The sequence below is a fragment of the Lutra lutra genome, chromosome 4 (assembly GCF_902655055.1).
Source record: "Lutra lutra chromosome 4, mLutLut1.2, whole genome shotgun sequence".
NCBI lineage: Eukaryota > Metazoa > Chordata > Mammalia > Carnivora > Mustelidae > Lutra > Lutra lutra.
In genome coordinates, this window is record NC_062281.1 from 925558 (window position 1) to 950586 (window position 25029).

Genomic DNA, 25029 nt, shown 5'->3' on the forward strand with positions numbered 1-25029 from the left:
TGTCGGCGGGGCAGTCCGGCGGGCAGCGGCGGCTGTTCCGGCTGCGGCACAGCGGCGGACGAGCGGGCTGGGCGGGATGCGCGGCCGCCGTCGCCGTCTCCCCAGACTCTGAGCGCCGGCCGGGCCGCGCCCACCAGGGCCCCCGGCCCCCGCCTCAGCCGACCTCCGCCCCTCGCCTTCACCCCAGCTCGGACCGCCTCGGGCCGAGCGTTCCTAGCGCGGCCGGGGCCCAGCGCCGCCGCCGCCGCCGCCCCCCCGCCCCTCCCCCGCCCGGCCGACCCCGGCGCTCATGCGGACCGAGCCCCGCCCCCCGGCCCAGCCCGCCGCCCGAGCCCGCGTCTGAGCCCGCGCCGCGCGCCCGCCCGCCCGCCCGCACCATGCTCAAGTGCATCCCGCTGTGGCGCTGCAACCGGCACGTGGAGTCGGTGGACAAGCGGCACTGCTCGCTGCAGGCCGTGCCCGAGGAGATCTACCGCTACAGCCGCAGCCTGGAGGAGCTGCTGCTCGACGCCAACCAGCTGCGCGAGCTGCCCAAGGTGAGCGGCCGCCCGCACCTGGGCGCCGGCCTCGCCTGCCTCGGGCGCTGGCACCAGGTGGCAGCGGGCGGCAGGGCGCGGCGGGGTCGGGGGCCCCGGGGGCCGGAAACCGGGAACCTGAGCCGGGCAGGTGGGGACCAACCTGCCGCGCGGCGCGGGGGGCGGGCAGCCCCGCCTGCTGCTCGGCCTGTTCTCGCCCCGGCCGCGCTGGGGCGGCGAGCTCTCCCCGAGGCGGGTCCGCAGGCTCTCCGCCTCTGCCGGCTGCTGCTGCGCGTCCTGGTCCGCTCGCTTTCCTTCTAAGGCTGCTCCGCGGGGGAGACTAAAGGAAGCAGGTCATAAAAGGGTTTCCTTTCTGGAGACAGGGTGCTTGGTGGCCCCGTGCCTGGGGGCTGTGTGCCACAAAGGGTGTGGCCCACCGGGGCTTGGGTGGGAAGGCTCTGTCCCTTGCCGTGTGCAGGAGGCTCCGGGATTGACTGACTACCTGTGTGCCTGTCACTTACTGCCTTTTTCTTCTTGGTAGTTGTCAAGTTCTTGCCACAGACGCGGGCCAGGGTGGTCGGGTGCTGTGGCAGAAGGCACTGTGGGTCCTGGCGGGCTCCCTTCCTGGGTCGGTAGGAGAGGAGCTTCGGGGGGCGAGGGCAGCCTTGAGGGAGCACGCAGGGAAGGAAGAGCCGCCTGGTCGGGAGCAGGTGAACTTCCCAGCTGAGATCTGGGCTCAGAGGTCGGCCGTATGGCGAGACGGCAGCAGGGGAGGCATCCGAGGTGACTTCGAGAGACCGGGTACCAGAAGTTAGGAAGGTGGAAGTGTGGCAAGGCGTGCATACACGTTCTTCTCTTCTTTTCTTGCTGCAGACAGGGGAGATGAGGCAGGACCCGGGGTTCCTGTGTGGCCTGGAGCAGGCAGAGACCCACGGGGTCCGTGGCTTGCGACTGATGTCTGCTCTGGAGGGGGCTCGGCCGCCCAGTCCTCCCTCCCCTGACCCTGCTCCCTGCCCACAGCCCTTCTTCCGACTGCTGAACCTGCGCAAGCTGGGCCTGAGTGACAACGAGATCCAGCGACTGCCCCCCGAGGTGGCTAACTTCATGCAGCTCGTGGAGCTCGACGTGTCCCGGAACGGTGAGGGGCCCGGCGCGGGGTGGGGCTGCGGCTGCGGGCTGGCAGGAAGGGCTTTGAGCGCGTGGGCACTCTGGGTGCATCTCCATGGTGACCCTTTCCTCTCGGTGACCCCCCTCCTCTCGCAGACATCCCCGAGATTCCCGAGAGCATCAAGTTCTGCAAAGCTCTGGAGATCGCGGACTTCAGCGGGAACCCCTTGTCCAGGTGGGTGGTGGCCACGGCAGGGGGCGGTGGTGGGCCTGGGGGCCCCCACAGCCCTGTCCTTGACATCTGGGATCCCCCTTCCCCTGGCGCAGGCTCCCTGAAGGCTTCACTCAACTCCGCAGCTTGGCCCACCTGGCACTGAATGACGTGTCCCTACAAGCGCTGCCTGGGGACGTGGGCAAGTGGGTGCCCTGGGGGGGGGCGGGCGGGAGGGACAGGCACAGGCTCAGCCCCACCCCGCCACTCTCCCCACTGTCCTTGCTTCCGTCACGCCCCACCCGGATCTCTCTTTCAGCCTCGCCAATCTGGTGACCTTGGAGCTCCGGGAGAACCTGCTGAAGTCCTTGCCCGCGTGAGTGGGTGCGGGTCTCCCCCCCCCCGTCTCTACCTGCGCCACGGTCCTAGGGCGCCTTGGGCCACACAGCCCCGGCAAATCCTGCGGTTTGTTCCGCAGGTCTCTGTCCTTCCTGGTCAAGCTGGAGCAGCTGGATCTGGGAGGCAACGAGCTGGAAGTGCTGGTGCGGAGAGGGCGGGGCCGTCGTGGGTGAGGCAGGGCCGCCGAACCTCCAGCCGTCCCTCTGAGCCCATCCCCTCTCCCCATTTGTTATCGCAGCCTGACACCCTCGGGGCTCTGCCCAACCTCCGTGAGCTGTGGCTGGACCGGAACCAGTTGTCGGCACTGCCCCCGGTGAGTGAGGGTGTGGGAGCCCCAGCCTCATGCCCTGCCGTCCCCTGACCCTCCGCGCCCGCCCTCAGGAGCTGGGGAACCTGCGGCGCCTGGTGTGCCTGGACGTGTCGGAGAACCGGCTGGAGGAGCTGCCCGCGGAGCTGGGTGGGCTGCTGCTGCTCACGGACCTGCTGCTCTCCCAGAACCTGCTGCAGCGGCTTCCCGACGGCATCGGTCAGCACTGGTCTGGGCGCGGGGAGGGGCATGGCTGGCCATGAACCTTGGGTGGGGAGTGGGGGGAGCCGTGACCCCACCTGGGTTCCAAGAGAGGCCCCTGAGAGGGGGAAAGGACGCCGAGGCTGGGGGTCGGGGTGACCGGGTGCTGCACCTGAGGAACCGAGGCGTCTCGCGGGGGACAGGGTGGGGACAGCGAGCAGGAGAGGGCTCGCAGGTGCGCATGGCTGTGCTCTTTGGGGCTGGGGAGCTCGATGGACAGCGAGAGCAGGAGGACGGGGTAGGTGGCAGGGAGGAGCGCCGCCCTCTTCCGAGCTGGGTGCTGCCTGGGCAGCCGGGCCCTCCCCCCAACTCAGCCCCTGGCACCACGTGTCCCCGGCCCCAGGTCAGCTGAAGCAGCTGTCCATCCTGAAGGTGGACCAGAACCGGCTGTGCGAGGTGACTGAGGCTATTGGCGACTGCGAGAACCTGTCCGAGCTCGTTCTCACGGAGAACCTGCTGACGGTACGGCCGGCCTGGCAGAACCAGGGGTGCAAGGCTGGGGTCAGCCGTGTGGTGGGAGGTCGCTGGCAGGAGGCACTTGGCAGGAAGCGGTGGGCGCGGCATGGGGGATGGGGGGGCGCCCGTCTCCTTCTGAAGCCCAGCAGGTTTCTGCAGACCCCGGCCCGCCCTTTCCCTGGCCAGGCCCTGCCTCGATCACTGGGGAAGCTGACCAAGCTGACCAACCTCAATGCGGACCGCAACCGCCTCGAGGCGCTGCCACCGGAGATCGGAGGCTGCGCGGCGCTCAGCGTTCTCTCCCTGAGGGACAACCGCCTGGCTGCCCTGCCGCCCGAGCTCGCCCACACGGCGGAGTTGCACGTGCTGGACGTGGCCGGGAACCGGTGAGTGCCCGCCCGCCCTGCTCAGCCCCTGCCGAGCGGACCATGCCCGCCGGCCGCCGGCGAGCTGACCGTGTCCACCGGCCACCAGGCTGCGGAGTCTGCCGTTCGCGCTCACGCATCTCAACCTCAAGGCCCTCTGGCTGGCCGAGAACCAGGCCCAGCCGATGCTCCGGTTCCAGACCGAGGACGACGCTCAGACCGGCGAGAAGGTGCTCACGTGTTACCTGTTGCCCCAACAGCCCCCGCCCAGCCTCGGTAGGTTGCTGGTGATGGGCTGCCGTGAGCCGGCAGGGGGAGCGGGGTTGGGGGGGGCGTCCGGCCCCAGGCAAGCCCAGCCGCCCTGACGCTGGTTTCCATCAGAGGACCACGGGCAGCGGAGCAGCCCCTCGGAGAGCTGGAGTGACGTCCCGCCCAGCCGCGTCAGCGTCATCCAATTTCTGGAGGTCCCCCCGTGCGGCGATGACGCTGAGGGAGCTGCTGCTGAGAAGCGGGTATGGTGGGGGGCTTCCTGGGCGGGCTGCCTCCTCCCTGCCCTCCCCTGACCCCTGCCTGCCCCACCCCGCACCCTTGTGCGTGCCGCAGGGCCTGCAGCGTCGAGCCACGCCTCACCCCAGTGAGCTGAAGGTCATGAAGAGGGGCGTCGAGGAGCGTCGAGGAGAAGCCCACTCCCGCCGGCCAGAGTCCAGAACGCCCTCGCCCCTGGAGGAGGTGCCTGTGGGAACCCGCTTGGCACAGGGGGGACACCGGCCCTGCAGGCTCGTACCTCGCGGGAGCCCTGAGCGTCTCATCATCCTGGGTGTGGGGCTTGGAGACCTCAGGGTGGCTGGGGGTGCTGTCCAGGGCCGAGCGCCCCCCTCCCATGGGGCGGGGTCATGTTGCACAGGGGCTGCGGGGATGGGTGCAGGGGAGCATGTAGTGTAGATGTGCAGGGGGAGCCCAAGGCGGCTGCGTTCTTGGTGGCCCAGGGGATGGAGAGCGAGGGCTGGAACTGCTCACGCAGCCAGCGGGGGCAGGGTCAGATCCGGCGTCGGGAGCTGGGAGCGCCCGCCCCATCCTGCTCCCTTGGAGGCTTTGGGCCACAGGAGCTGGGAAGGGAAGCTTTGGGATCCCGAGGGGGACAGCTGGGGACTGGAGGGCAGGCCCCCCGGCCCGTGAGGCCCCGGACCTTCCCCAGGTGGGACTGCGTCTCCTGCGAGCCTGTGGGCCCTCGTCCTTCGGTTGTCTGGTGAAGGTCTGCGAGGGGCCGTGGCACACAGCTGTCGAGTTGGGTGGCGGTGTGGCTCCCCCGCGAGCTGGGGTGGCCGGCCCCCACCTGTGCAGGGCGCAGCCCACCTCAGCCGCCGTGGACTGAGCCGCGCTTGCCCCTCTGTAGGACAAGAGGCTGAGTACTGAGTCGGGTCTGAGCGAGGACTCACAGCCGTCTGCCGGCACAGCCTCCCAGGGAGAGCCTGAGGGCCCAAGCCTGCAGGAAGCCACTCCCGGCCCCCAGGAGGAGGCCACAGAGGAGAGTTATGAAGAGGTGAGGCTGGCGCGGGGGGCCAGGCAGACATGGGGGTGGGAGCCGTGCGCACGCGGCTGGGCCTCCTGGGTGGGCTCCTCCCGGCCCCGAGCACGGGGTTCCTCCTCACGGCTGCCTCTGTTCAGCCCACGGTGCGCTTCGCGGAGGACACGCTGCTGCTGCCTCCTGGGGAGGACGGTGAGAGCGAGGAGGGCCAGCCGGAGGTGCCCTGGCCCCTGCCTGGCGGGAGACAGCGCCTCATCCGCAAGGACACGCCTCACTACAAGAAGCATTTCAAGATTTCCAAGCTGCCCCAGCCCGAGGCCGTCGTGGCCTTGCTGCAGGGGGCGCAGCCGGATGGTGAAGGCCTCGGAGCGCCCTCGGGCTGGCACAATGGCCCCCACGCACCTTGGGCTCCGAGGGCAGAGGAGGAGGAAGAGGAGGAAGAGGAGGAGCCCGAGGAGGAGGAGGAGGCGGCCTCGGAGGCCGAGCAGGAGGAGGAGGAGGCGACCCTGGCGCCCGCGCCCTCCATCAAGGTGGGCTTCTGCTCACAAACCCACTTGAGCTGGGCTGCGCCAGCCCCTCCTGGTCGGGCTGTGGCCTGTGCAGGGGTCTCCGGCAGTTGGCACAGCAGCTCTGGGTCCACGTCCCAGGCCAGACTGCCCCTCGGTGGAGTGGCGGACGCCCCCAAGGCTTGCTGACTCCAGGGTCTTCCTGGGCCGCGTTCAGACTGGGGCCCCGGGGTCTGGCAGCTGCGCGTTGCTGCCTGGATGCCTGCTTTGTTTCGGGTCCTCTTCAGCGCTTGCTTTGGGCCACCGTGGCCCCTCATGCCAGTCCTGTCCCTGGCCGCTCCCTGGGGACATGGCGCCCCTGGCTCTTCTGTGCATCTGACATCGAGCTTCCATCCCGAGCACGGGCGTGAGGCCGTGGCAGCTGAGGGGCCTGGGACAGTCAGACACGGCCCCTGCCCACTGTGGGGTCCCCCGCCCCGTGGAGTCTGCCCCCTTTGGTGGTGGCGGCCACACTTGTGGGCTGGAGGGGAGGGGCCCGGTGCTCAGGCGGTGGCGGTGTCGTGTGGTGCTTCCTGTCCCTGCTGCTCGTGGTGGGCCGGCTGCGGCGGTGGCGGGCGCGGCTCACTGCATGCTGGTCCCGTCCTGACAGGGGGTGTCGTTTGACCCGGCCAATAACCTGCTGATCGAGCCCGCACGCATTGAGGAGGAGGAGGTCTGTACTCGCTCTCTGCTGGTGCCTGGGTCCCGGGCTGTGGGCGCTCGCACTCCCTGCCCTGCCCCGCATGCCCGTCTGTGCTGCTTCCCCCTCCTGGGGTGGGGCCTGGGTGCCCTCTGATGCGGACAGACAGACAGATGTGGCGTTGGGCCTGGGAAGGCAGCCGGTCTTGTCGGGGTGCCGGGGTGCCTCGAGATCTGCGGGGCTCTGAGGCGGCATCTGCAGGCGGGGGCAAGGCCTCGGGCCTCTGTCTGGGCCGTGCCCTGCCCCAAGGGGCACCTCTGCTGCTGGGCGGAACCAGGCCCTTCTCTCGCCGTGCTGGGCCCACAGGCAGCCCCCGACGGCCCACGTGTGTTCTGTTCGCAGCTGATGCTCACCATCGTGCGGCAGACAGGGGGTCTGGGTATCAGCATCGCTGGCGGCCGGGGCTCTACACCCTACAAGGGGGGCGACGAGGTAAGGGGCTGTATCCTTCTCCCAGCATCCCTGCCTTTTCCCCAAGAGCCGGTCATGGCTTTGAGGGTTTTCCAGCTGCCCCTTCAGACCTCGTGGCTCACTTCGTTCTGGGCCCCCTGCCGGCCGGCCCAGGACTGGCTCCATGGCTCAGAGGCGGTGCAGGGCGCTGGCGCTCTCCTCTGCACTCTGCCTCGCTCCCGTATTTGCCCCTGTTGGGTTTGGGGTTGCAAATCGTATCTGGAGACTGACCTGGGCCCTCTGGCTCCGTGGGCTTTGCCGCAGTGAGCCCGGCCCATGACAGCCCCGGCCCGTCCTCTTCTTCCCGTGCCGCTGGGCGTCTCTGCAGGCTCCCCGGGGGGTTTCCAGGTCTTGGCCAGCTGCTCCCCCAGCAGGACAGGACGGGGCCCCTTCGTGGCCTCCGTCCTCTCCCCGCTCAGCCCCCGCTCGTTCCCCAGGGCGTGTTCATCTCTCGGGTGTCCGAAGAGGGCCCTGCAGCCCGGGCGGGGGTCCGAGTGGGTGACAAGCTCCTCGAGGTGAGTTGGGGACACGTCTCCGGTTTCACACAAACGGCACCGGCTGTGTTTGGAGCAGATGCTGCCCCTGGAGGCTGGCCGGGGAGGTGGTCAATCCTCCAGCAAGCTGGGTGGGAGGTTTAGTCCTGCCCCGGAGCCTTGGTAAGTGTGTCAGGAGGGCCCCAGGGAGACCGTGTGCTTGTGATGATGCGTACGTACCAGGATGGAGCCTGAGGATCTGGAGGGGCCCACGGACAGGTGGTGGGGCAGGAGCCTCACCGATCCGGGCTCAGACAGCCAGGGGCCTCGGGTGTCCTTAGTCGTGGGACTGCTTGGATGAGGGATAGGTGGCAGGGGGTTGTGGGGCTGGGGACCTAGGTGTGGACCAGCAGGAAGGGCACTCTTGTGTTCCCATCAGCTGGCTCGCGTCCTACCCTGCCCCCACCCCCAGGGCCGCTCAGGCCATGGGCGTGGTGAGCCCACTGGGAGTCCCGTCTGCACAGCGGTGCACGGAGCACTCACGGGGCTATGGCCCTGTCCTGATGGGCGTTGGGCTTCGCAGGTGAACGGCATGGCCCTGCACGGCGCCGAGCACCACCAGGCCGTGGAGGCCCTCCGGGGCGCGGGCAGCACCGTGAGGATGCGGCTGTGGCGCGAACGCATGGTCGAGCCCGAGAATGCCGTCACCGTCACGCCTCTGCGGCCCGAGGACGACTACAGCCCCCGGGAGTGGCGGGGAGCCGGCCTGCGCCTGCCCCTGCTCCAGCCGGAGTCTGCCGGGGCCCCCCGCCAGCGCCATGTGGCCTGCCTCGTGCGCAGCGAGAAGGGGCTGGGCTTCAGCATCGCCGGTGGGAAGGGCTCCACGCCTTACCGGGCTGGTGACGGGGTGAGGTGGCTGCGGTGGGGGGACGGGGGTCCTTCGGGGCCACGGGACAGGACGGAACTCGGACTCACTGTGCCGGGCTCTCCCCCCACCCCCGCCCACAGGGCATCTTCATCTCCCGCATCGCAGAGGGGGGCGCTGCCCACCGGGCGGGCACTCTGCAGGTCGGCGATCGTGTCCTCTCGGTGAGTGGGGTTAGCGGGGCCGCTCACTGCCCCCTCTGCTCCACTCACCACAGGGCACCCTGACTGGCCACACTCTTGCAGATCAACGGGGTGGACATGACTGAGGCCAGGCACGACCACGCCGTCTCCCTGCTGACTGCCGCTTCCCCCACCATCGCCCTACTGCTGGAGCGGGAGGCCGGGGGGCCCCTTCCCCCCAGCCCTCTGCCACACTCCCCCCCGCCCCCCATTGCAGCCCCCACCGCCGTGGTCACTGCCACCCCTGGGGAATCCGGGCTGCTGAGGCTGGCCCCTGGCCTGCCAGCTGCTGCCTCAGAGGGGCCGTACCCGGTGGAGGTAAGACCCCGGGCTTCTCCCTGCCTGTACCCTAACCCCCCGTAAAGCTTGGTGTGACGCATCTACCCCTCGGGCAGGAGAGCCGGTGCTCCCGGGCTCTGCACCCTCTGCTCTGGGGCCGTTCCGTAGGTTGCCGCATCCCCACGTGGCCTTCGTGTGCTCGTGTGCCGTGATGTGGCGGGGACGCCCCCCGCCTCCCCAGCCCCCACCATCCCTGACAAGCTGACTGCAGCCACCTAGGCCCATATGCCCTCTGAGCTGGAGAGGCCCTGCTTTGCTGCTCTAGCGGGTTCATCCCAGCCAGACCCTCAGGCCCCTTGGTACCCGCAGGAGATCTGCCTGCCGAGAGCCGGGGGCCCCCTGGGACTCAGCATCGTCGGGGGCTCCGATCACTCCAGCCACCCGTTTGGTATCCAGGAGCCTGGCGTCTTCATCTCCAAGGTAGATCAGGCCCCATAGGCCTTCCCGTGCCAGGAGGGCCCAGCCTGGCCGCGGGGCAGCGAGGCCTCCAGCCCGCTCAGCATCCCTCTCCTGACAGGTGCTCCCACGGGGCCTGGCTGCGCGCAGTGGCCTTCGGGTCGGGGACCGCATCCTGGCAGTGAACGGGCAGGATATTCGGGAGGCCACGCATCAGGAGGCTGTCAATGCCCTGCTTCGGCCCTGCCTGGAGCTGGTCTTGCTCGTGAGGAGGGACCCACCACCCCCAGGCATGCGGGAACTCTGTATCCAGAAGGCCCCCGGGGAGAAGCTGGGCATCAGCATTCGAGGGGGCGCCAAGGGCCATGCAGGGAACCCCTGTGACCCCACAGACGAGGGCATTTTCATTTCCAAGGTGAGGCCCCTCCTTGGCCATCCCCGCAGCACCCGGCTGCTCAGGGAGGGGACGAGGGCCCGGGTCCTGGTGGATCCTGGAGTGCGAGGCCCGGTCTCTGCAGGTGAGCCCCACGGGAGCGGCCGGGCGCGACGGCCGGCTGCGGGTCGGGCTGCGGCTGCTGGAGGTGAACCAGCAGAGCCTGCTTGGCCTCACCCACGGCGAGGCAGTGCAGCTGCTGCGTGGCGTCGGCGACACCCTCACCGTGCTCGTCTGCGATGGTTTCGACGCCAGCCCCGTGGTCCCGGCCGAGGTCAGTGCCTGCCTCGTCAGTGCGTGTGCGGCTCGGCTTGTGTGATGAGGGACCGTGTGCGTGTCGGGGGGCGCCGGGAGGCGGCGGGCGGGGGCGCCGCAGGGTTAGGCTGTGCTCTTGGCCACCTGTGCACGACCACACACTGAGCCTTTGGCACCGAGTCCACGAGAGCAGGTGTGTGGTCGAGCCAGGCAGCATCTGGGCAGGGGTGGGGGGGCTCTGAATCAGACGCATGGTGAGGCTGCAGCCCTGCAGGATGGCGCCTTCGGACCCACCCAGGGACCCCCAGCCTGTCCAGGGCCTGTCCCCTGCTGGCGGCTCCTCCCCAGACGGTGTACTCCCTGGGACCGTCTACCTAAGAGCAGCATTCTGGGTGGGGCTTGGGGGCACCAGCTGTCCTCCTGCCCGGTCCCCCAGAGCCCTGACCCTCGGCCTGGCCTGTGTGCTGAGCGGCTCTGGCTTCTGAGCCTCGGCGTCCCCTCTGCGCCGGAGGGTCCCCCACTCCCCACGCAGTCCTTCCTCGCCCACTGCTGTCCCCGGAGCCCCTGGGTGGAAGCTGACACAGCCCACACAGGTCCCTGAGGGCTCTTCGCCTGGAGGGGGACAAGGCAGTCACTGCAGGTTGGCCCATGGGGGGGGTTGGTCCCTGGGTTGGGGGTCAGTGCCGGCAAGGGTTTGTCCATCATCGCGTGTCCACTGACGTGAAGGGAGCCTGCACTCTGGGCCCGGACACTGTGCTGGGGGCCCTGCGCCCACACCTCCGTCTTCATGGGAATCCTGGTGGTTTCTGGGAGGAGTTTCTCTTAGGCCTTGAGGCCGGACCGAGCAGTCCCAAGGACACCTTTACCTTTGTTTATTTCTTATGTGTGTTTAGAGGTGTTTCGATCAGCACGTTTGCTGATTTTAAAGCTTTCTGTCTGAAGAGAAAGAAGAAAACCGCTGCACGGTGGAGGGTGTGAGCCCCGCCGGGTTCCAGGTGGGGTGCGCGCACTTGGCTGTGCCCCGTGGGCGGCTGTCGGGGGCTTCCCAGCACAGTGGCCAGCAGGCCCGGCAGCCCACCTTGGCTTCCGCGGAGTTTGTGTGGGAGGGCGTCCTGGGGACCGGCGGTGGGCAGACTGGGAGGCCTGCCCCTGTGTGCCCCCGTCCCCGGCCCCAGCTTGGGCACCCGCGCGTGTCTGTCCCGTGATTCCGCGTCGGGTTTTTGTCTGATGGGATGCAAGTGTCTTTGTCGCTCGTGATTTTTAAGAACAGTGTCTCTGAGGGTCTAGAAATCTGAGTTTTCTATGAATTACATGTTCTGATCTTGTCCTTTGTGCCTTGTGGACTTGGGGTTTTCCTTTGCAATATCTCCCCGTTTTCGAGGTCCTCCCCCACCCTACACAGACCTGCGTTTCCTTTGTCCTCCGGGACTGGCACTCGGCTGGACGGCTGCGTCTTGTCAGCAGTGGGGACTCTGCTCCCGTCGTCCCTGCGGGTTTGAACATGGGGCCTCCCTTATGTGCTCACTGTGTCCTAAATACACTCGCTTTCCCGTGTGCTTTGATCCCTAATTGGTCACGTTGCCGCTTTTTCCTATTTTATTTATTTACTTATTTTTAAAGACTTTATCTGTCTGACAGAGAGAGACGCAGCGAGAGGGAACACAAGCAGGGGGAGTGGGAGAGGGGGAAGCAGGCTCCCCGCTGAGCAGAGAGCCCAGTGCAGGGCTCGATCCCAGGACCCTGGGACCATGACCTGAGCTGAAGGCAGAGGCTTAAGGACTGAGCCCCCAGGCGCCCTGCATTTTGTATTTTAAAAAATTCCAGGGGCGCCTGGGTGGCTCAGTGGGTTAAGCCGCTGCCTTCGGCTCGGGTCATGATCTCGGGGTCCTGGGATCGAGTCCCGCATCGGGCTCTCTGCTCAGCAGGGAGCCTGCTTCCCTCTCTCTCTCTCTCTCTGCCTGCCTCTCTGCCTGCTTGTGATCTTTCTCTATCAAGTAAATAAATAAAATCTTTAAAAAAAAAAAAAAAATTCCAGAGAAGCGTGTTCTCTCTGCCAGGTGAGCCCGCCGGGTTCTCTGACGAGTCAGCAGGGCCTCGACAGTTACCTTTGCTTTCGGAACACGTTTCCCGAGGGGCCGCGTCTTCGCTCTGCTTTCCTTACTCCTGCTAAGCTGCTTGGAAACCCTGCATCCCGGTCAGACCCCACCGTCGCTCAGGGAGCCCGGTGTCGGGGGCCGTGATGGCGGCCAGTGGCCCTGCCTCGTGCCAACTTGAAGGGGTGGTTTCAGCTTGCACTTCGGTGTTTGCTTCCGTGTCTGAAGCCCCGGGGCGGGCGGGGACGCTCGTATGGCTCCGCTCGCCGCCCCCCACCCCGGTTCTCCCTAACCCCGGCCTGCCCGTCTCATCTGCTGTGTTTTTCTCTTGTTTAACGTGAGCGCGTCTGACCCTGTAGGAGTCCGGGTTTGCCAAGTGTCTGAGCTGCACTTGGGTTCTGAGCTCCAGGCTTGTTTGGTGCCGGCTCGTGCCTGGCCACGTCTGTCCCCTGGTGCCCTGCACAGTGGCTGGAGGCGGGACGCGTGTGCACTTGTTGGCCCTGTTTCGTGGCCGGGGCCTCCTCGGGCACCTGCACGGCCTCGCAGATGCAGCCGGTGGGCTTGCCTGGGCTCTGTGCCCTCCTCTCGGCACTCCCAGGGAGGCTCAGACCGAGGAGCACCACCCGCGTGCCCGCCAGCCTGTCCGCGCCGGAAGTGGGAGCGCTCTGCTCACATCCTTGGCCTCTGGCTCTCACCAGCTTCCCCGGAGAGCTGGCGCCCCGTCCTCGCTCCCCTTTCCTCCTCCTCCTGCGCAAGGGGACGGTGCTCCCCTCGCCTCCTCTGTGCCCCGCTCCCTGCAGGGGGGCACCTCCCCCCAGCTTCGCCACCTGGACCTGCGGGACACATTGGTCCCCTTCATCTTGTCCGTCTTCTCGGGAGCGAGCTGGGGCCCGGGAGGTCTGAAGTGTTTTTCTCTTGCTGAATTCATGGGTCCGTATGTTCTGCATGTTTGTGGCCGCACTGTGCCCCCGTCGGGCGTGCGGCTGTCTGTCCAGCGTGACATGTGTCATTTGACAGCTTCCTTGCTCTCTGGACTGTGCAGGTATCCAGGTGCTTCCTGCCCCAGCCCTGGAGCCAGCCGTTTCCAGGGGTCCCCGGCACTGAGAACCCAGCCGGGTCCGGGAGCCCTCGGAGCCTGGAATGTGGATTTTTCTAGAAAGAGAGAAGCCGTTAGTTTGTACTGTTATTTTTCAAGTAGGCTCCGTGCCCAACGTGGGGCTTGAACTCATGACCCCGAGATCAGGGGTCATGGGCTTCTCCAACTGGGCCAGCCAGGAGTGCAGCGTTTTCACTAACTTTTGATTTTATGTTTGTGTCTCTTTTTCTCATACTGAAGTTCTTTTCAAGTAACGTTATTCCTAACGATTCAAAGTGCAGTAGCAGCATTGCCGCTAAGGAGGCCGCTGAGAGCGAGGTAAGGTCCCGCGTCCCTGAGATCTATTCACTGGGACGCGTCACCAAAATACTGAGTCTTCAAGTCACGTGAAGTAATTCTGTGTGTTACGGCGCCAACAGTTGGCCTTGCTCGTTTTCAGTTTTTTTTTTTTTTAAGGTCTTATTTATTTATCTGACAGATCAGGAGCAGGCAGGGAGGCAGCAGAGAGAGGGGGAAGCAGGCTCCCCGCTGAGCAGAGAGCCCAACGTGGGGCTCAATCCCAGGACCCTGAGATCACGACCTGAGCTGTAGGCAGAGGCTTTAACCCACGGAGCCACCCAGACGCCTCTTGTTTTCAACCCTTAAAGATGGGTTTTGTGCTGGAGCGTGGCTTTACGTGGTCCCAAGCCCAGACCACAGCCGGCTCTTGCGAGGAGTCTTCGCCACCTGGACCTGCGACCGTCCCCACGCCCCACTCCAGTCCGTCGTAGTGTGCATTTGGGGTTATCTTGCCGTCGTTTTTCTTTTAAGATTTTATTTGAGAGCAAGAGAGCAGGAGCAGGGGGAGCAGCAGAGGGGGGGTGGGGGAAGCAGGCTCCCTGCAGAGCAGAGAGCCTAATGCGGGGCTCAATCCCAGGACCCTGAGATCATGGCTTGAGCTGAAGGCTTCACCATCTGAGCCACCCAGGCGCCCCCCCATTCTTTGTTTTTGCAAAACACAAATACATAAGATAACCTTAAACTTGGAGAAGAGCAGCAAGAACAGGCCACAGACTCTCCCTCCGAGGCCTCGTGCGCAGCATTCTCTGTAGCAGAGGCCTCAGGCCATGGGTGTGCGAGCGTCCGGCTGCCCCGTCTCCCTCGTCTCCCCGACCCTGACCGAGTGCAGGGTCCCAGGGCCGCACGAGAAGGCTTCAGGGGCGCAGCGCTGCTGGGATGACTGCTGCCCGCTGGAGCCCACTGACCGGGCGCACAGGTAGCAGTGTGTCCTGTCCTCAGCGGCCTCTACGGGCTGTCTCCCCGTTTCCCACCGCAGAGTGGCTCTTTCCCCTGTGAAACCAGCGTGTGTTTTGTGGGGTTCCCCGTCCCGTTTCCCTCAGCAGCGCAAGCAGCAGAGTGGCGGCCGCAGCCGGGTTCTGACTCGGGGCTCCTTCCCGTGCTGAGGGGCTTCCCCATTGGCTGGTACGGCGCCTCCCAGGGCCGGTGTGTCGCTGTGGCTGCTGGTTCTGTGCTCCCGGCTCGTGTCCCGCTCTCCCGCACAGCCCCATGTCCCACTTCGCGAGGGAGCACCGGCTCCTCTTGGAAAGTGGTCTTGAGAAGCCAAGGTCTGGGTCTGGGGCCTCTGCGCGGCCTGAGGCCGGGAAGTGGGAGCAGCTCCCACTCTGGAAAACCAGAGTGCACGACCTGCCCCACGGGACAGCCCTTCTCTGTGCACGCGCAGCCTTCTCTGACGAGAGAAACCCGGCGGCGGCCTTGTGTGGGTGCTTTCCACTCGGCCGGGCTGCGCACCCTGTCCTCCCCGGACCGAGGGCCCCACCACACCAGGGCCTCCCTGCGGCCTCTTGCCCAGTGTATTCCAGAAGGTGGGAAGGTGGGTTCCTTAGTGTCATTAAAGTTGCTTCCATCAGAATCCCAGCCGTGGCCGGGCCTCCCGCCTGTTCCCGCTGAGCCCGCCTCTCTAGGGTCATTGTCCACAGCTCACGGCCGTTGAACCCGCCACGTGAGCGGCCCCATCTGTCGCGACAGCGTCCCCGTGTCTGCCTGATGCCTTTAGCCTTGGGCTCCCTCTTCCCAGCTGGGGGCTCTCCTGGCCTTGCTTCCTGGGGTGCCACTGCCCTGCCATCACCTCGTTCTCTCTCGCACTCGGCCTTTCTCAGTGGCTGCCGCACCGGGTCTGTGTCTCAGCCACATGGGCCGTTCCCATGGGGGGAGGGGGTCTTCCGTGCCGCCCCCGCTCTGGCTCCTGCTCTCAGCGCAGGCCGGGATGTTGCCCTCGTCTGTGTTTTCGTCGCCTGTGATCACTTTCAGGGTTCGCGGTCACAGCACAGTTCATGGGTGGGCCACGCGCCCTCCTTCCCCCGCCCTGGCCGCCGGACCGAGGGCTCTCCCCTGCTCAGAGCCGCGAGGTTTCTCCTGCATCACAGCCTTTATTTCAGAGTCCTTTCTGGGTGCTCGCGCTGCAGATTCCGGGAACAGCCACCAGGTGCCCCCGGCTCAGTGTCCGCAGTCGGCCTCCCTGCTCCTGCCACGTGTTGGAACGGCCCCCAGTGCCCGTGACGTGCTTCCGTCACCCGTAGCCACCCCGTGTTGCAGACGGGGTTGTGGCCAGCAGCACCGCTCACAGACCTCTCTGCCCCGGAGGCCGCCTCGGCTGGGCCTGCAGCCAACAACTGGAGGGGCCCTGAGACTGGGGGCCCCGCCCTTAGCCTGCTCCTCTCCTCAGGTGTCCCCAGGCGTCATCGCCAACCCCTTCGCAGCAGGCCTCGGCCGCCGGAACAGTCTGGAGAGCATCTCCTCCATCGACCGCGAGCTGAGCCCCGAGGGCTCCGCCAAGGTCAGAAGCGCCTGCAGCCGGCAGCCCCGGGGCTGGGGGTCCGAGGCCGGCAGCCCCTGACAGGCATCCTCTCTGCCCGCAGGAGAAGGAGCCACCGGGACAGACGCCACCGTGGGGACTGGAGGCTGTGGTGAGTGTCCAGGCGCCCCCGCCCTCCACACTGGCTTCTCATTGTGCTCTGGCTGCCCCCCGCCCCCCCCACCGAAGAACCGCGGGTCCCGAGGGCGGACACAGTGCGGCAGGTGGCTGCAGGCACTCTTGGTGGCGTCCACCAGCCCCCTGCTCGGGTGCAGACCCGGCCCCTCGCAGCACTCTGGATTCTGCCCCCCAGGGCCTGAGCTCGGAGAGCCTCAAGCTGGACTACCGCACTCTAGCCGCCGTCCCCGGCGCCAGCAGCACGCAGAGGGTCAGTGTCCCAGTCACGTCCCTGGCCTGCTGTCCACCTCCCTATCTGAGCTCTGTCCTGCCCCTGCCCGAGCCCCCACTCGCCACTGAGACCCTGGGGCATGGGGCTTGCAGGCAGGGCCTGCAGGGGACACAGGACACGGGCGTCCATGCCGGAGCTCTGCCTCCTGATCTGGCCCAGGTCCCTCTTCACCCTGGAGCCAAGCCCTGAGGCAGCCGAGGGCTCAGCCTGGGTCCCGGGAAGCCCCCACCTCACCCCAGACTCACTGAGCCGGCTGCAGAGTAGGGAACACGGGCAGCTGGAGGCCCCATGGCCTTTGGGGGGTCATGGTGGGCTTGGGCGGGAACAGCCTGGAGCAGCTTTGAGAAGTCGTGGAGACCGGGTCCGGGGCGGGGGCGGCAGGCACCGGGCAGGATGGATAGTTGGTCTTGTCCCTCCCACAAGAGCTGTGAATAGCCCTCCCAGAGGCTGTGCCCAGCCGGCTGTCCTCCAAAGGCCTTCAGGGAGGCGAGTGACCGCCCGCTGGGCTCTAGGAGGCACCGCAGGGAGGGTGGGGGCTGTGCGGGAAGGGCCTGTGGGCTTCAGTGCATCCTCCAGCAGCCAAGTGGGGAGGCCCAGGAGGGCTGGGGGCCTAGCTCTGGGCTGGCAGAGGGCAGTTGGGGCCTCCCTGGCTCACCCCCGTCATACCCTCAGGGGAGGGTAGCAGGGGAAACTGCTCATGGAACAGCTGCTTCCCCCTGCCCCGTGTGGGGAGAGCCTCTTTCCTGTCTCCCTGGCACATCGGGGCAGAGGGGAGCCTGGCGGACTCCAAGTCCCTTAGGGAAAACAGTTTCATGCTGGCTGACCCGTGGTTAGGCCATAGTGCACCTGCTCTGGGCTGGGCTTGGGTTGGGGAATGGAGCAGCAGCTTTGGGCAAACACCCCCTACCCCAAGAGCTCTTCCTCGTGGGGCCCCAGCCTTGCCTGCCCCTCACCCCAGCACTGCCTGACCCCTGCAGGTACAATCTGGGGCAACAGGAGGGAAGATGGCGGAGAGCCCCTGCTCCCCCAGCTGCCAGCAGGTGAGTGTCTGGGGCACCCCCATCCAGGGAGGGGTGCCAGGGGATGGCCCCTCCCCCCAGCTGCCCCTCCTGTGAGGGCACAGCCTGTGAGCACCTCCCCAGCTAGAGGTGGCTGGCAGTGCGGGCGGGGTGGGGGGGGCAGCTCTCTGTGGCTCCTGGACAGAATGGGGGCTCAGGGCTGCCTCACCTCTACCTGCCCACTTGTGCCTGAGTCCCTGGGGGCCAACGTGGTCCTGCTGAGGCTCCCTGGGTCTGCTGCATGGGAGGGCCAGGCCAGGGCACTCCCACTCTTACTGCCTGTGGTTGGGGGTTAGCACTGGTAGGCCCAGCTTGGAGGCCAGCTGCCAGCCTCTGCCCCTTCTCAGGAGGCGGCAGACAGGTGAGTGTCGGCCCTGTGCCCCTGGACACCCACCCCGGCCGCCACCCCTCTGGCCCCAAGTCTCTCTGCTCCAGCACCGCCCCGCCCCCCCAGCCCTTTACCAGAACCCCAGTGCCACCTCCTGGTCCCCGCCCCTGCCTGTTGCTGAGAAGCCTGGCTTGGGCTTGACCGAAGGCTCCGTGGTCCCCAGGGATAGAGGGGACCCCACTTTGTGAGTATTCGGGCCCACGGGGCACGGCAGTCAGAGGCAGCTGGCGGGGACAGCTGTCCTGGCCTGGCTCTGGTCACCTGTGGTCCCTCCCCAGCCCCCAGCCCCACCGTCGCCCGACGCACTGCCCACCAACGTGAAGCAAGCCTATAGGACCTTCGCCGCCGTGCCTGGCCCGCACCCACTGCAGGACACGCCCACCCAGGTACGCAGCGGGCCGCCCGCCCTTCGGCCGCGAGGGCCTCTGGGCCGTGTGCCCGGAGGCGCCAGGTCTCAGGACCCACTTCCCGCAGCCCCCTCCCCCCGGGGCCACAGCCTCCCCGGAGCAGCTGTCTTTCCGTGAGCGGCAGAAGTACTTTGAGCTGGAGGTGCGGGTACCCCAGGCTGAGGGCCCCCCGAAGCGTGTGTCCCTCGTGGGTGCCGATGACCTACGCAAGATGCACGAGGAGGAAGGTAGGTGGTGGGCGGCCAGGTGGGCGGCCACGCGGCTGGGCAGGAAGGCCCGGGGCGGAGGTCCCACCTGACGCGACGCCCCGCCCCCAGCCCGGAAGCTGCAGCAGAAGCGGGCGCAGCTGCTGCGGGAGGCCGAGGCCGGTGGGCTCGCCCTGGACCTGGACGGGGAGGAGCCGGAGGAGCCAGCACCCTGGGCCGGCCCTGCCGCGGGGTGAGCTGAGCTGAACTGAGTCGGGGACCCCCACCATCTCCCGGGTGACCCTGTGCTGGCTGCACCTCACCCACCTGCCCCTCCCGCCCTGTCTCCCATCCCAGGCTCAGCCCCTCGTCCCCCCAGCCTCTCGGAGGCAGCGCCCCGGTGCGCACGGCCAAAGCCGAGCGCCGTCAGCAGGAGCGGCTCCGCGTTCAGAGCCCGGAGCTGTCCATGCAGGTGCCCGATCGGGCTCTGTCCCCTGCCGAGCGGCGAGCCCTGGAGGCCGAGAAGCGCGCACTCTGGAGGGCAGCGAGGTGAGGCCCTGGTGGCCCTGTGAGGCCAAGCCCAGCCCCACGGCCGCACCACCCGCCCGCCCAGCACCGCCTCCCCTCGGCCCACAGGATGAAGTCCCTGGAGCAGGACGCTCTCCGCGCCCAGATGGTTCTCAGCAAGTCCCAGGACGGCCGGAGCAGGCGGGGGCCCCTGGAGCGGCTGGCCGAGGCCCCCTCGCCTGCACCCACCCCGTCGCCCACCCCTGTAGAAGGTCTGTGGCCGGGCAGAGGTGGGCGGCCCGCCCCACAGCCCAGACCTCTCCCAACGCCCACTTCTTGTCCCCTCAGACCTCGGGCCCCAGACCGGCAGCTCCCCTGGACGTCTGGTGAGGAGCCACAGTTGTTGCTGCCCTGCACCCCTCCCCAGACTCCCCTCCCCTCTCCTCCTCTCGCCCTCTTCACGCTCTCTGCCTTTCTCCCTCACGCTGTCCTTCCAAGGCCTTGTCTGGGAGGAAGTTTGACTACAGGGTGTTCGCAGCCCTCCCTTCTTCCAGACCTGTCCATGACATGCAGGTACCAGGCCCGTCCGCAGGACAGCCGCGCGCACCTGCTAGCCTGGCCCGTGCCCCTCTCTCTGCCTGTCTCGAGGCCTCTGGGCGCGGGGACCCCCACCCAGGCTCTTGGGGGCGGCTGCAAGGCCTGGGCTGCGGTCCTGACCCCACCCTTCTCCCCCTCGCAGTCCCCAGACTTTGCTGAGGAGCTGAGGTCCTTGGAACCGTCTCCCAGCCCTGGTGAGTCAACAGGCTCAGCCCTGGGGCAGTGCTCAGGGCGACTGCCCACCACCCCCCCAGTCACTCACTGCCTGCCCGCCTTGCCCGCCAGGCCTACAGGAGGAGGATGGAGAAGTGGCCATGGTGCTCCTGGGCAGACCCTCGCCTGGCACCACAGGCCCCGAGGAGGTGACACTGTGCAGCAGCCGGCGGCCCATGAGGCCTGGACGCCGCGGCCTGGGCCCTGTGCCCTCCTAGAGGCTCCTGGTGCCTCCTCTCGACTTAGGGAGGGGGCCCTGCCAGCCACACCGCCACCCTGACCCCGAGTCTTTTAACCTGGGTGTTAGCGTTTTCAAGAGACCCTGCGGGAGTTCCAGCCGCTGACTAACCGCCCCTCCCCCGCTGGGACCCATCGGCAAGACTGTAACTAGTGACGTTTGTACAACCAAAGACTCTATTTTGTGGTTTAAGAGGAATAAAATTGACTACATTTTACTTCCTGTCTATCCATCTGTCCGCCGCCACAAGGCTGGGCCTGGGCCCTGCGCAGCGAGCTCCCGAGGCCCTAGAGGCCCCCGCCGGGGAGCAGCACCCGCACGGGGAGAAGCACCTGCAGCTGCTCCGTCGGCGACCACTGGGCCTTGGTGACGAAGATGGCACGGAAGCGCCCCAGGCGCGCGGGCTGGAACTGCGAGGGGCTGTACTCGGGCCCGTCTGCCGGCCGCAGCAGCGACAGGTAGCGCTCATGCTCCAGGAGACCCCGCCCAGCAGCTTCTGCACCAGCCCCGGCCGCACGGCCTCCAGCTGCTGCTGCACCACGGGGAAAAGGTCCACCTCGCACAGGTCGAACACCAGCGGCTTCCCGTACCTGCGGGGCGCGTTGTGGGTGAGGTGCCCGGCCCGGGGGAACCCCCCCCAATGCCGCCAGCCTACCTAAGCGCCCCCAGCAGCGCCAGCCGGAGCCTCTCTGGCCGCAGGTGTGCCGGGTCCACTGCAGCCACGTAGTTGGTGTCCTGGTAGCGCAGGAAGGTGGCTGCCTGGCCCGAAGGGTCGATAACAAGTGGCCACCTGGGAGTGGTAACCGGGTCACTGCTGCCCACCCAGTGCCTCTGGCCGCCGGCCCACCCAGTCACCACCACTGACCGGCCGTCTGCGCGGATGCGGCCACCCACGTCCTTCATGAGTACGTCGTGCAGCTCGGGGACCCGGCATTTCAGCCCGGGCATCTCCTCCTCCCCGCCTATGGGGGAGTCACAAGTGGGGCGGGCCACTGACGGGAGGACCCGATTACCACACCCCCTCCCTGGGCCTGGCACCCTGCCCCCCAGCACTGCCCACCCTCCTGTGTCTGCTCCCGAAGCTCCAACCTGGCCATGGCCAGCGCCTCCGCAGCCTCCCGGGCCTCCAGCCGCAGCCTGTCCACTCGGGCCTCCGCATCCTTGATGGCCTGCACGAGAGGAAGGGCCCCACGCTCCGCTCTGAGTGAGCCTACCCCCCTCCACGCGGAGCGGCCCAGATGCCCCCAGAGGCTGCTGCTGGAAGGTGGCGCCCACGCTCTGGAAGGGGATGCAGGCCATGGAAGCCCAGGCCCGAGAGGGCGACAGCTCACCTGCAGGGTGAGATCAGCCCGGCACGGGTCCCTCTGTGCGCACTCCTCGTGCTCCGCGGTCCTCCGGTTGAGCTCACAGTAGGCCTGCTGCAGCTGGACACGAGGGCCCAGGCGGGCTGTCCCGGCATTCTCCAGACCAGCTCCATCCCACAGAGGCCAGTGGCCTGCAGGGCATTCCCCGCCAACCCCGCCTGTCCCCACCTCCCGGGACCCAGCCTGCTTACCTGCATTTGCCGCTGGTGCTGTGCCTTCGCCAGCTGTTGTACGTTGAGGTTCATGCTGGTCGGGAGAGCAGCCCAGTCATCGGAGGCCCTCCCCGCCACCCCCTGCCTCCCTCCCTCCCTCCCCAGGGCGCACTGCCTGGCCTCTGCCTCCTCCTGCTGCTCAGCCTCCCGGGCCCGGCGTTGCCTCTCAGCATCCATGTTCTGGAGCATGGCATCTGTGAGGTCCAGGTCCCACGACTGCAGCACATGGGCTACAGTGTCCAGGGAGGCCACCTAGGGATGGATGACACTGGCCAGGAGCTCAGTGCTGGGTTCCGTGCTGCCCCCGACTCTCCCATTTTACAAAAAAGGGCGCCAACTGGCAGAATCACGCCCCCAAAGCCATGACCATCACGGCACAGCTGCCCCCAAAAGGAGACACCCAGGGGTCCTCTGGGCCTCCCCTGCCAAGACCACACAGTCTCCACGTCCCTTTCCGGATCCCCTCCTCCCTCCCTCCTCCTCCTCCCCGCGGGCCAGTGCCCCAGGCCCCCTGCAGGCGAGCGTGGCTCTGAGCCTCAGCCCGAGCTGCCCGCGCCCTGCCCGGGGCCGCGCTCGCGCGCACACCTGCTGCGGGGTGCTGCCGTCATCCGCGTACACGCGCGGGTCCGCTCCGAGCTTCAGCAGCACCTCCACGGCCTCCAGGTGCCCCCCGAAGGCTGCTCGGTACAGCGGCGTCCGGCCGAAGGCGCCCTGCGCGAGGGGCTCCTGAGCTGGGCTCCGCGGGGGCAGCCGTGGCGCGTGGCCCCCGGCCCCGGCCCGGCGCCCACCTTGCTGTTGGGGCTGGCGCCCTGCTCCGCCAGCAGCTGGATGGCCAGGGGCTGCCCGCCGGCCGCCGCCTCCGACAGCGACGTGTTCCCACCGGCGTCCTCGCTCTCCACCAGCGCCACCCGCCGCCGCCGCCGCCGCGCCGCCCCCGCCTCGTCGTGGCCCAGGCCCTCGCGGGTCAGCAGCTCGTCCGCCTGCGCGCGGGAGCCCGGCCGCCCCCGCCGTGCCGCCGCCGCCGCCGCGCACCTCCTGCAGCACCGCCCGGATCTCGCCCAGGTCGCCGTCGAAGGCCGCTTCCCGCAGCCGCGCCCCGCGCCGCCGCTCCTCCCGCCGCCGCCCGCCGCCGCCCGCCGCCTCCTGCTCCCTGCGCACCAGGGCCACGAAGGCCTGCGGGCACACGTGGACCGAGGAGCCCCCACCCGCGCGCACCGGCCCCTGGGGTTCCGGGGGTCCCGGCCGCCCCCACCGCCGCGCGGCCCCGCCTCACGTCCCGCTGCAGCTGCTCCATCCGCTGCCCGTAGTCCCGCCGCTCCCGCCGCCGGCGCGCCAGCTCCCTCCGGGCCAGCAGCCGCCGGAAGGCGCACTGGATGACGGTGGCCGCTGGGTCCTCCACGGCTGGCCCTGGCGGGGAGAGGGGGGGCTCAGGGGTCCCGGTCCCCTCCGAGCTGCCTCCCGCAGCCACTGGGGTCTCCCGTTCCAGGCGCGCCAGGTCTCCGGGTCCACATGGCACGTGCAGCCGCACATCTCTTCCCACCCAGCCAAGGGCCAGACACGGTCTAAAACCCACAGAGGCAGGGGCGCCTGGCCGGATCAGGTGGTGGAGCCTGTGACTCTCCATCTCACGGTTTTAAGTTCGGGGGCGCCTGGGGGATCAGTTGTTAAACATCTGCTTTGATCAGATCATGATCCTGGGGGTCCTGGGATCAAGTCCCACATCCGGCTCCCTGCTTGGTGGAGCAGCCTGCTTCTCCCTCCCTGCCTCTCCCTCTCCCCGCTCCTGCTCTCTCTCTCAAGTAAATAAAATCTTAAAAAGCAAACAAACAAACCAACCTCAGGGATGTAAGTTCAAGCCCCACATTGGCTGCAAAGATTCCTTAAAAAAATAAAATCTTTAAAATCTGCACCTGAGACCATGCAGCAGAAAGCATTGGAAGAGGTGTGAAAACTGAGCCGGGAGCACAGGCGGGCCCAGGGCCTCCTGACCTTCCCCAGCCCAGACATGGCAGGGGCCCCTGGAGACCAGCTGCAGAGGTCCCGCTGGAGAGCCGCCAGGGTACCTGAGGCATGGTGAGGAAGGTGGCCCCTGGCGGAGAAGCCCCGTGCACCCCCACAGGACCCTTCTCCCCCCAGAGCCAGAGGCCCCCACAGCGTTCAGGCACCCATGTGCCACGGCTGGGCCGGCCAGGCCGAAGTGGGGGTCTCCACTCAGCTGCCCACTGGGACTCAGAAGAGGGCACCCAGGGTGTCACCTCCCAGCACACCAGCCCCAGCGGAAGGTCTGAGCGTGAGGTAGAGCTCTGGGCGCTGCCTGCACCAGGCCCCGCAGGCGCTCTGCCCACCTGAGGTCAGGTCGGTCAGCTTTTGGGCTTCTGTGTGCCTTTCTTGGAAACAGGGCCCTGGGGGCAGTCACAGCCCACAGGCCTGTCCAGCTGTCTGATCCTAGAGCCCCGCGGCTCCCGGACGATCCTAACTGCTCTGCGGCTGCTGCAGTTCTCCGGGCGTCACGGTGCCAGTGACCGCTGTCGGTGGGAGAAGAAAGGGCCAGGCCAGGCTGCAGGGACCGTAGCGTATGGCACGGCGACCCCACGGAACCAGTCCACGAGGCCCCCTCTCCCCAAGCCATGGCGGAGCCTCAGTGGGACTCAGGGAGACAAGGGCTCGGAGACAAGGCGAAGCCCACAGGAGGGGAGTCGGCACAGATGCGGCCACGGAGGGAAGGGGCACTAGGCTCGCCGGCCAGCGGCGCGAACCGGGTGGTGACCGTGGGGGACGTGAGCAGAGGTGCAGCAGCAGGGGAGACGGGACTGTGAGGATAATTAGAGACGAACTACAGAAAAATTGCCTGGGGCACTGGGGGGCTCCGTCAGTGAAGCCTTCAACTCAGGTCATGATCCCGGGGTCCCGGGATCGAGTCCCGCATCGGGATCCCTGCTCGTAGGGGAGCTGCTTCCCCCTCTGCCTGCCTCTCTGGCCCTCTTGTCTTTCTCTCATGAATAAATAAATCTGTTCTAAATGTTCCTGATATAAACCTTAAGGATGACAAAAGTGCACAAGGGACCAGGAACCCTGGCGGCGCCGGGCACCCAGCCCGAGGGGGACGCCACGGCGGGGTCTCCTGGGACACTTCGCCCGCCATGGCAACGGTGAATGTGACAAGCTGGTGAGTCGGTGTCTGTGGGATTCTGACGGGAAGCCAGCAGCTCGAGACCACTCGGGGCTTCTCCTCCCGGCCTCCCCACTGACAGCGACAGAAAGACGACACAATGACCCCATCCTGAGTCTGCATGGAGGCCGCAGGGAGTGCGGGAGGGAGGGCCCTGCCCGGGAAGGTGGGCTTCACCCAGTAGCACCAACGGCGGGGGGCCAACAGCAGGGCGAGGCCTGGGCAGACCACCGTGCCCAGAGGGTACAACTGGCGTGCCAGCCGGAGTGCTCAGGAAGCCCTGGGTTTGGGCTCGCCGGGCTGAGCTGATAAAACTACACAACGCAGCTTTGGACACGCATAGGCGAAAGGATTAGTTGTTTATCTGAAATTCCAATGTAAATGCGCGCCCTGTGTCT

The 25029-nt window shown here is 67.4% G+C and overlaps 2 protein-coding genes across 12 annotated transcripts; one reads left to right on the forward strand and one right to left on the reverse strand.

Annotated features, from left to right (window-relative positions):
* Nucleotides 1-356: 356 nt before the first annotated feature.
* On the forward strand, nt 357-20103 carry SCRIB (scribble planar cell polarity protein). Of its 7 annotated transcripts, none has more exons than XM_047727523.1 (37): nt 357-536; nt 1536-1653; nt 1779-1857; nt 1950-2039; nt 2153-2209; nt 2312-2375; nt 2471-2545; nt 2614-2758; nt 3144-3262; nt 3443-3642; nt 3731-3897; nt 4003-4133; nt 4225-4350; nt 5015-5161; nt 5287-5676; nt 6302-6364; nt 6734-6823; nt 7279-7356; nt 7898-8221; nt 8323-8403; nt 8485-8739; nt 9070-9180; nt 9278-9571; nt 9675-9863; nt 15756-15866; nt 15949-15996; nt 16198-16272; nt 17271-17333; nt 18018-18125; nt 18214-18373; nt 18464-18584; nt 18689-18880; nt 18968-19110; nt 19187-19224; nt 19337-19411; nt 19578-19629; nt 19721-20103. In XM_047727523.1, exons 1-37 carry the CDS (start codon nt 378-380, stop codon nt 19864-19866), a joined length of 4884 nt encoding a protein of 1627 aa, XP_047583479.1. In that variant the 5' UTR covers nt 357-377; the 3' UTR covers nt 19867-20103. The 7 variants fall into 7 exon arrangements, with proteins under 7 accessions (XP_047583479.1, XP_047583481.1, XP_047583480.1 ...); XM_047727525.1 differs by having other exon boundaries at nt 18250-18373; XM_047727524.1 differs by having other exon boundaries at nt 8323-8382.
* IQANK1 (IQ motif and ankyrin repeat containing 1) lies at nt 20051-23214 on the reverse strand. 5 transcript variants are annotated; one of them, XM_047727537.1, is made up of 12 exons: nt 22736-23214; nt 22495-22635; nt 22251-22442; nt 22048-22173; nt 21575-21714; nt 21442-21496; nt 21218-21310; nt 20947-21055; nt 20752-20848; nt 20542-20676; nt 20389-20476; nt 20058-20356 (listed from the first exon to the last, which is right to left on the reverse strand). In XM_047727537.1, exons 1-12 carry the CDS (start codon nt 23084-23086, stop codon nt 20174-20176), a joined length of 1710 nt encoding a protein of 569 aa, XP_047583493.1. In that variant the 5' UTR covers nt 23087-23214; the 3' UTR covers nt 20058-20173. The 5 variants fall into 5 exon arrangements, with proteins under 5 accessions (XP_047583491.1, XP_047583490.1, XP_047583489.1 ...); XM_047727535.1 differs by having other exon boundaries at nt 20051-20476; nt 20542-20848; nt 22736-23212; XM_047727534.1 differs by having other exon boundaries at nt 20051-20476; nt 22048-22442; nt 22495-23214.
* Nucleotides 23215-25029: the final 1815 nt, after the last annotated feature.

Coding starts and splice junctions, on each gene's coding strand:
- SCRIB (XM_047727523.1), top strand. CDS start 378: ATGCTCAAGTGCATCCCGCTGTGGCGCTGCAACCGGCACGTGGAGTCG. Junction 4,134..4,224: donor GAGCTGCTGCTGAGAAGCGG/GTATGGTGGGGG, acceptor TGCGTGCCGCAG/GGCCTGCAGCGTCGAGCCAC. Junction 18,881..18,967: donor GCACTCTGGAGGGCAGCGAG/GTGAGGCCCTGG, acceptor CTCGGCCCACAG/GATGAAGTCCCTGGAGCAGG.
- IQANK1 (XM_047727533.1), bottom strand. CDS start 23,086: ATGGAGAGTCACAGGCTCCACCACCTGATCCGGCCAGGCGCCCCTGCC. Junction 21,497..21,574: donor GAGGAGGCAGAGGCCAGGCA/GTGCGCCCTGGG, acceptor TCTCCCGACCAG/CATGAACCTCAACGTACAAC. Junction 21,311..21,441: donor AGCACCAGCGGCAAATGCAG/GTAAGCAGGCTG, acceptor CCTCGTGTCCAG/CTGCAGCAGGCCTACTGTGA.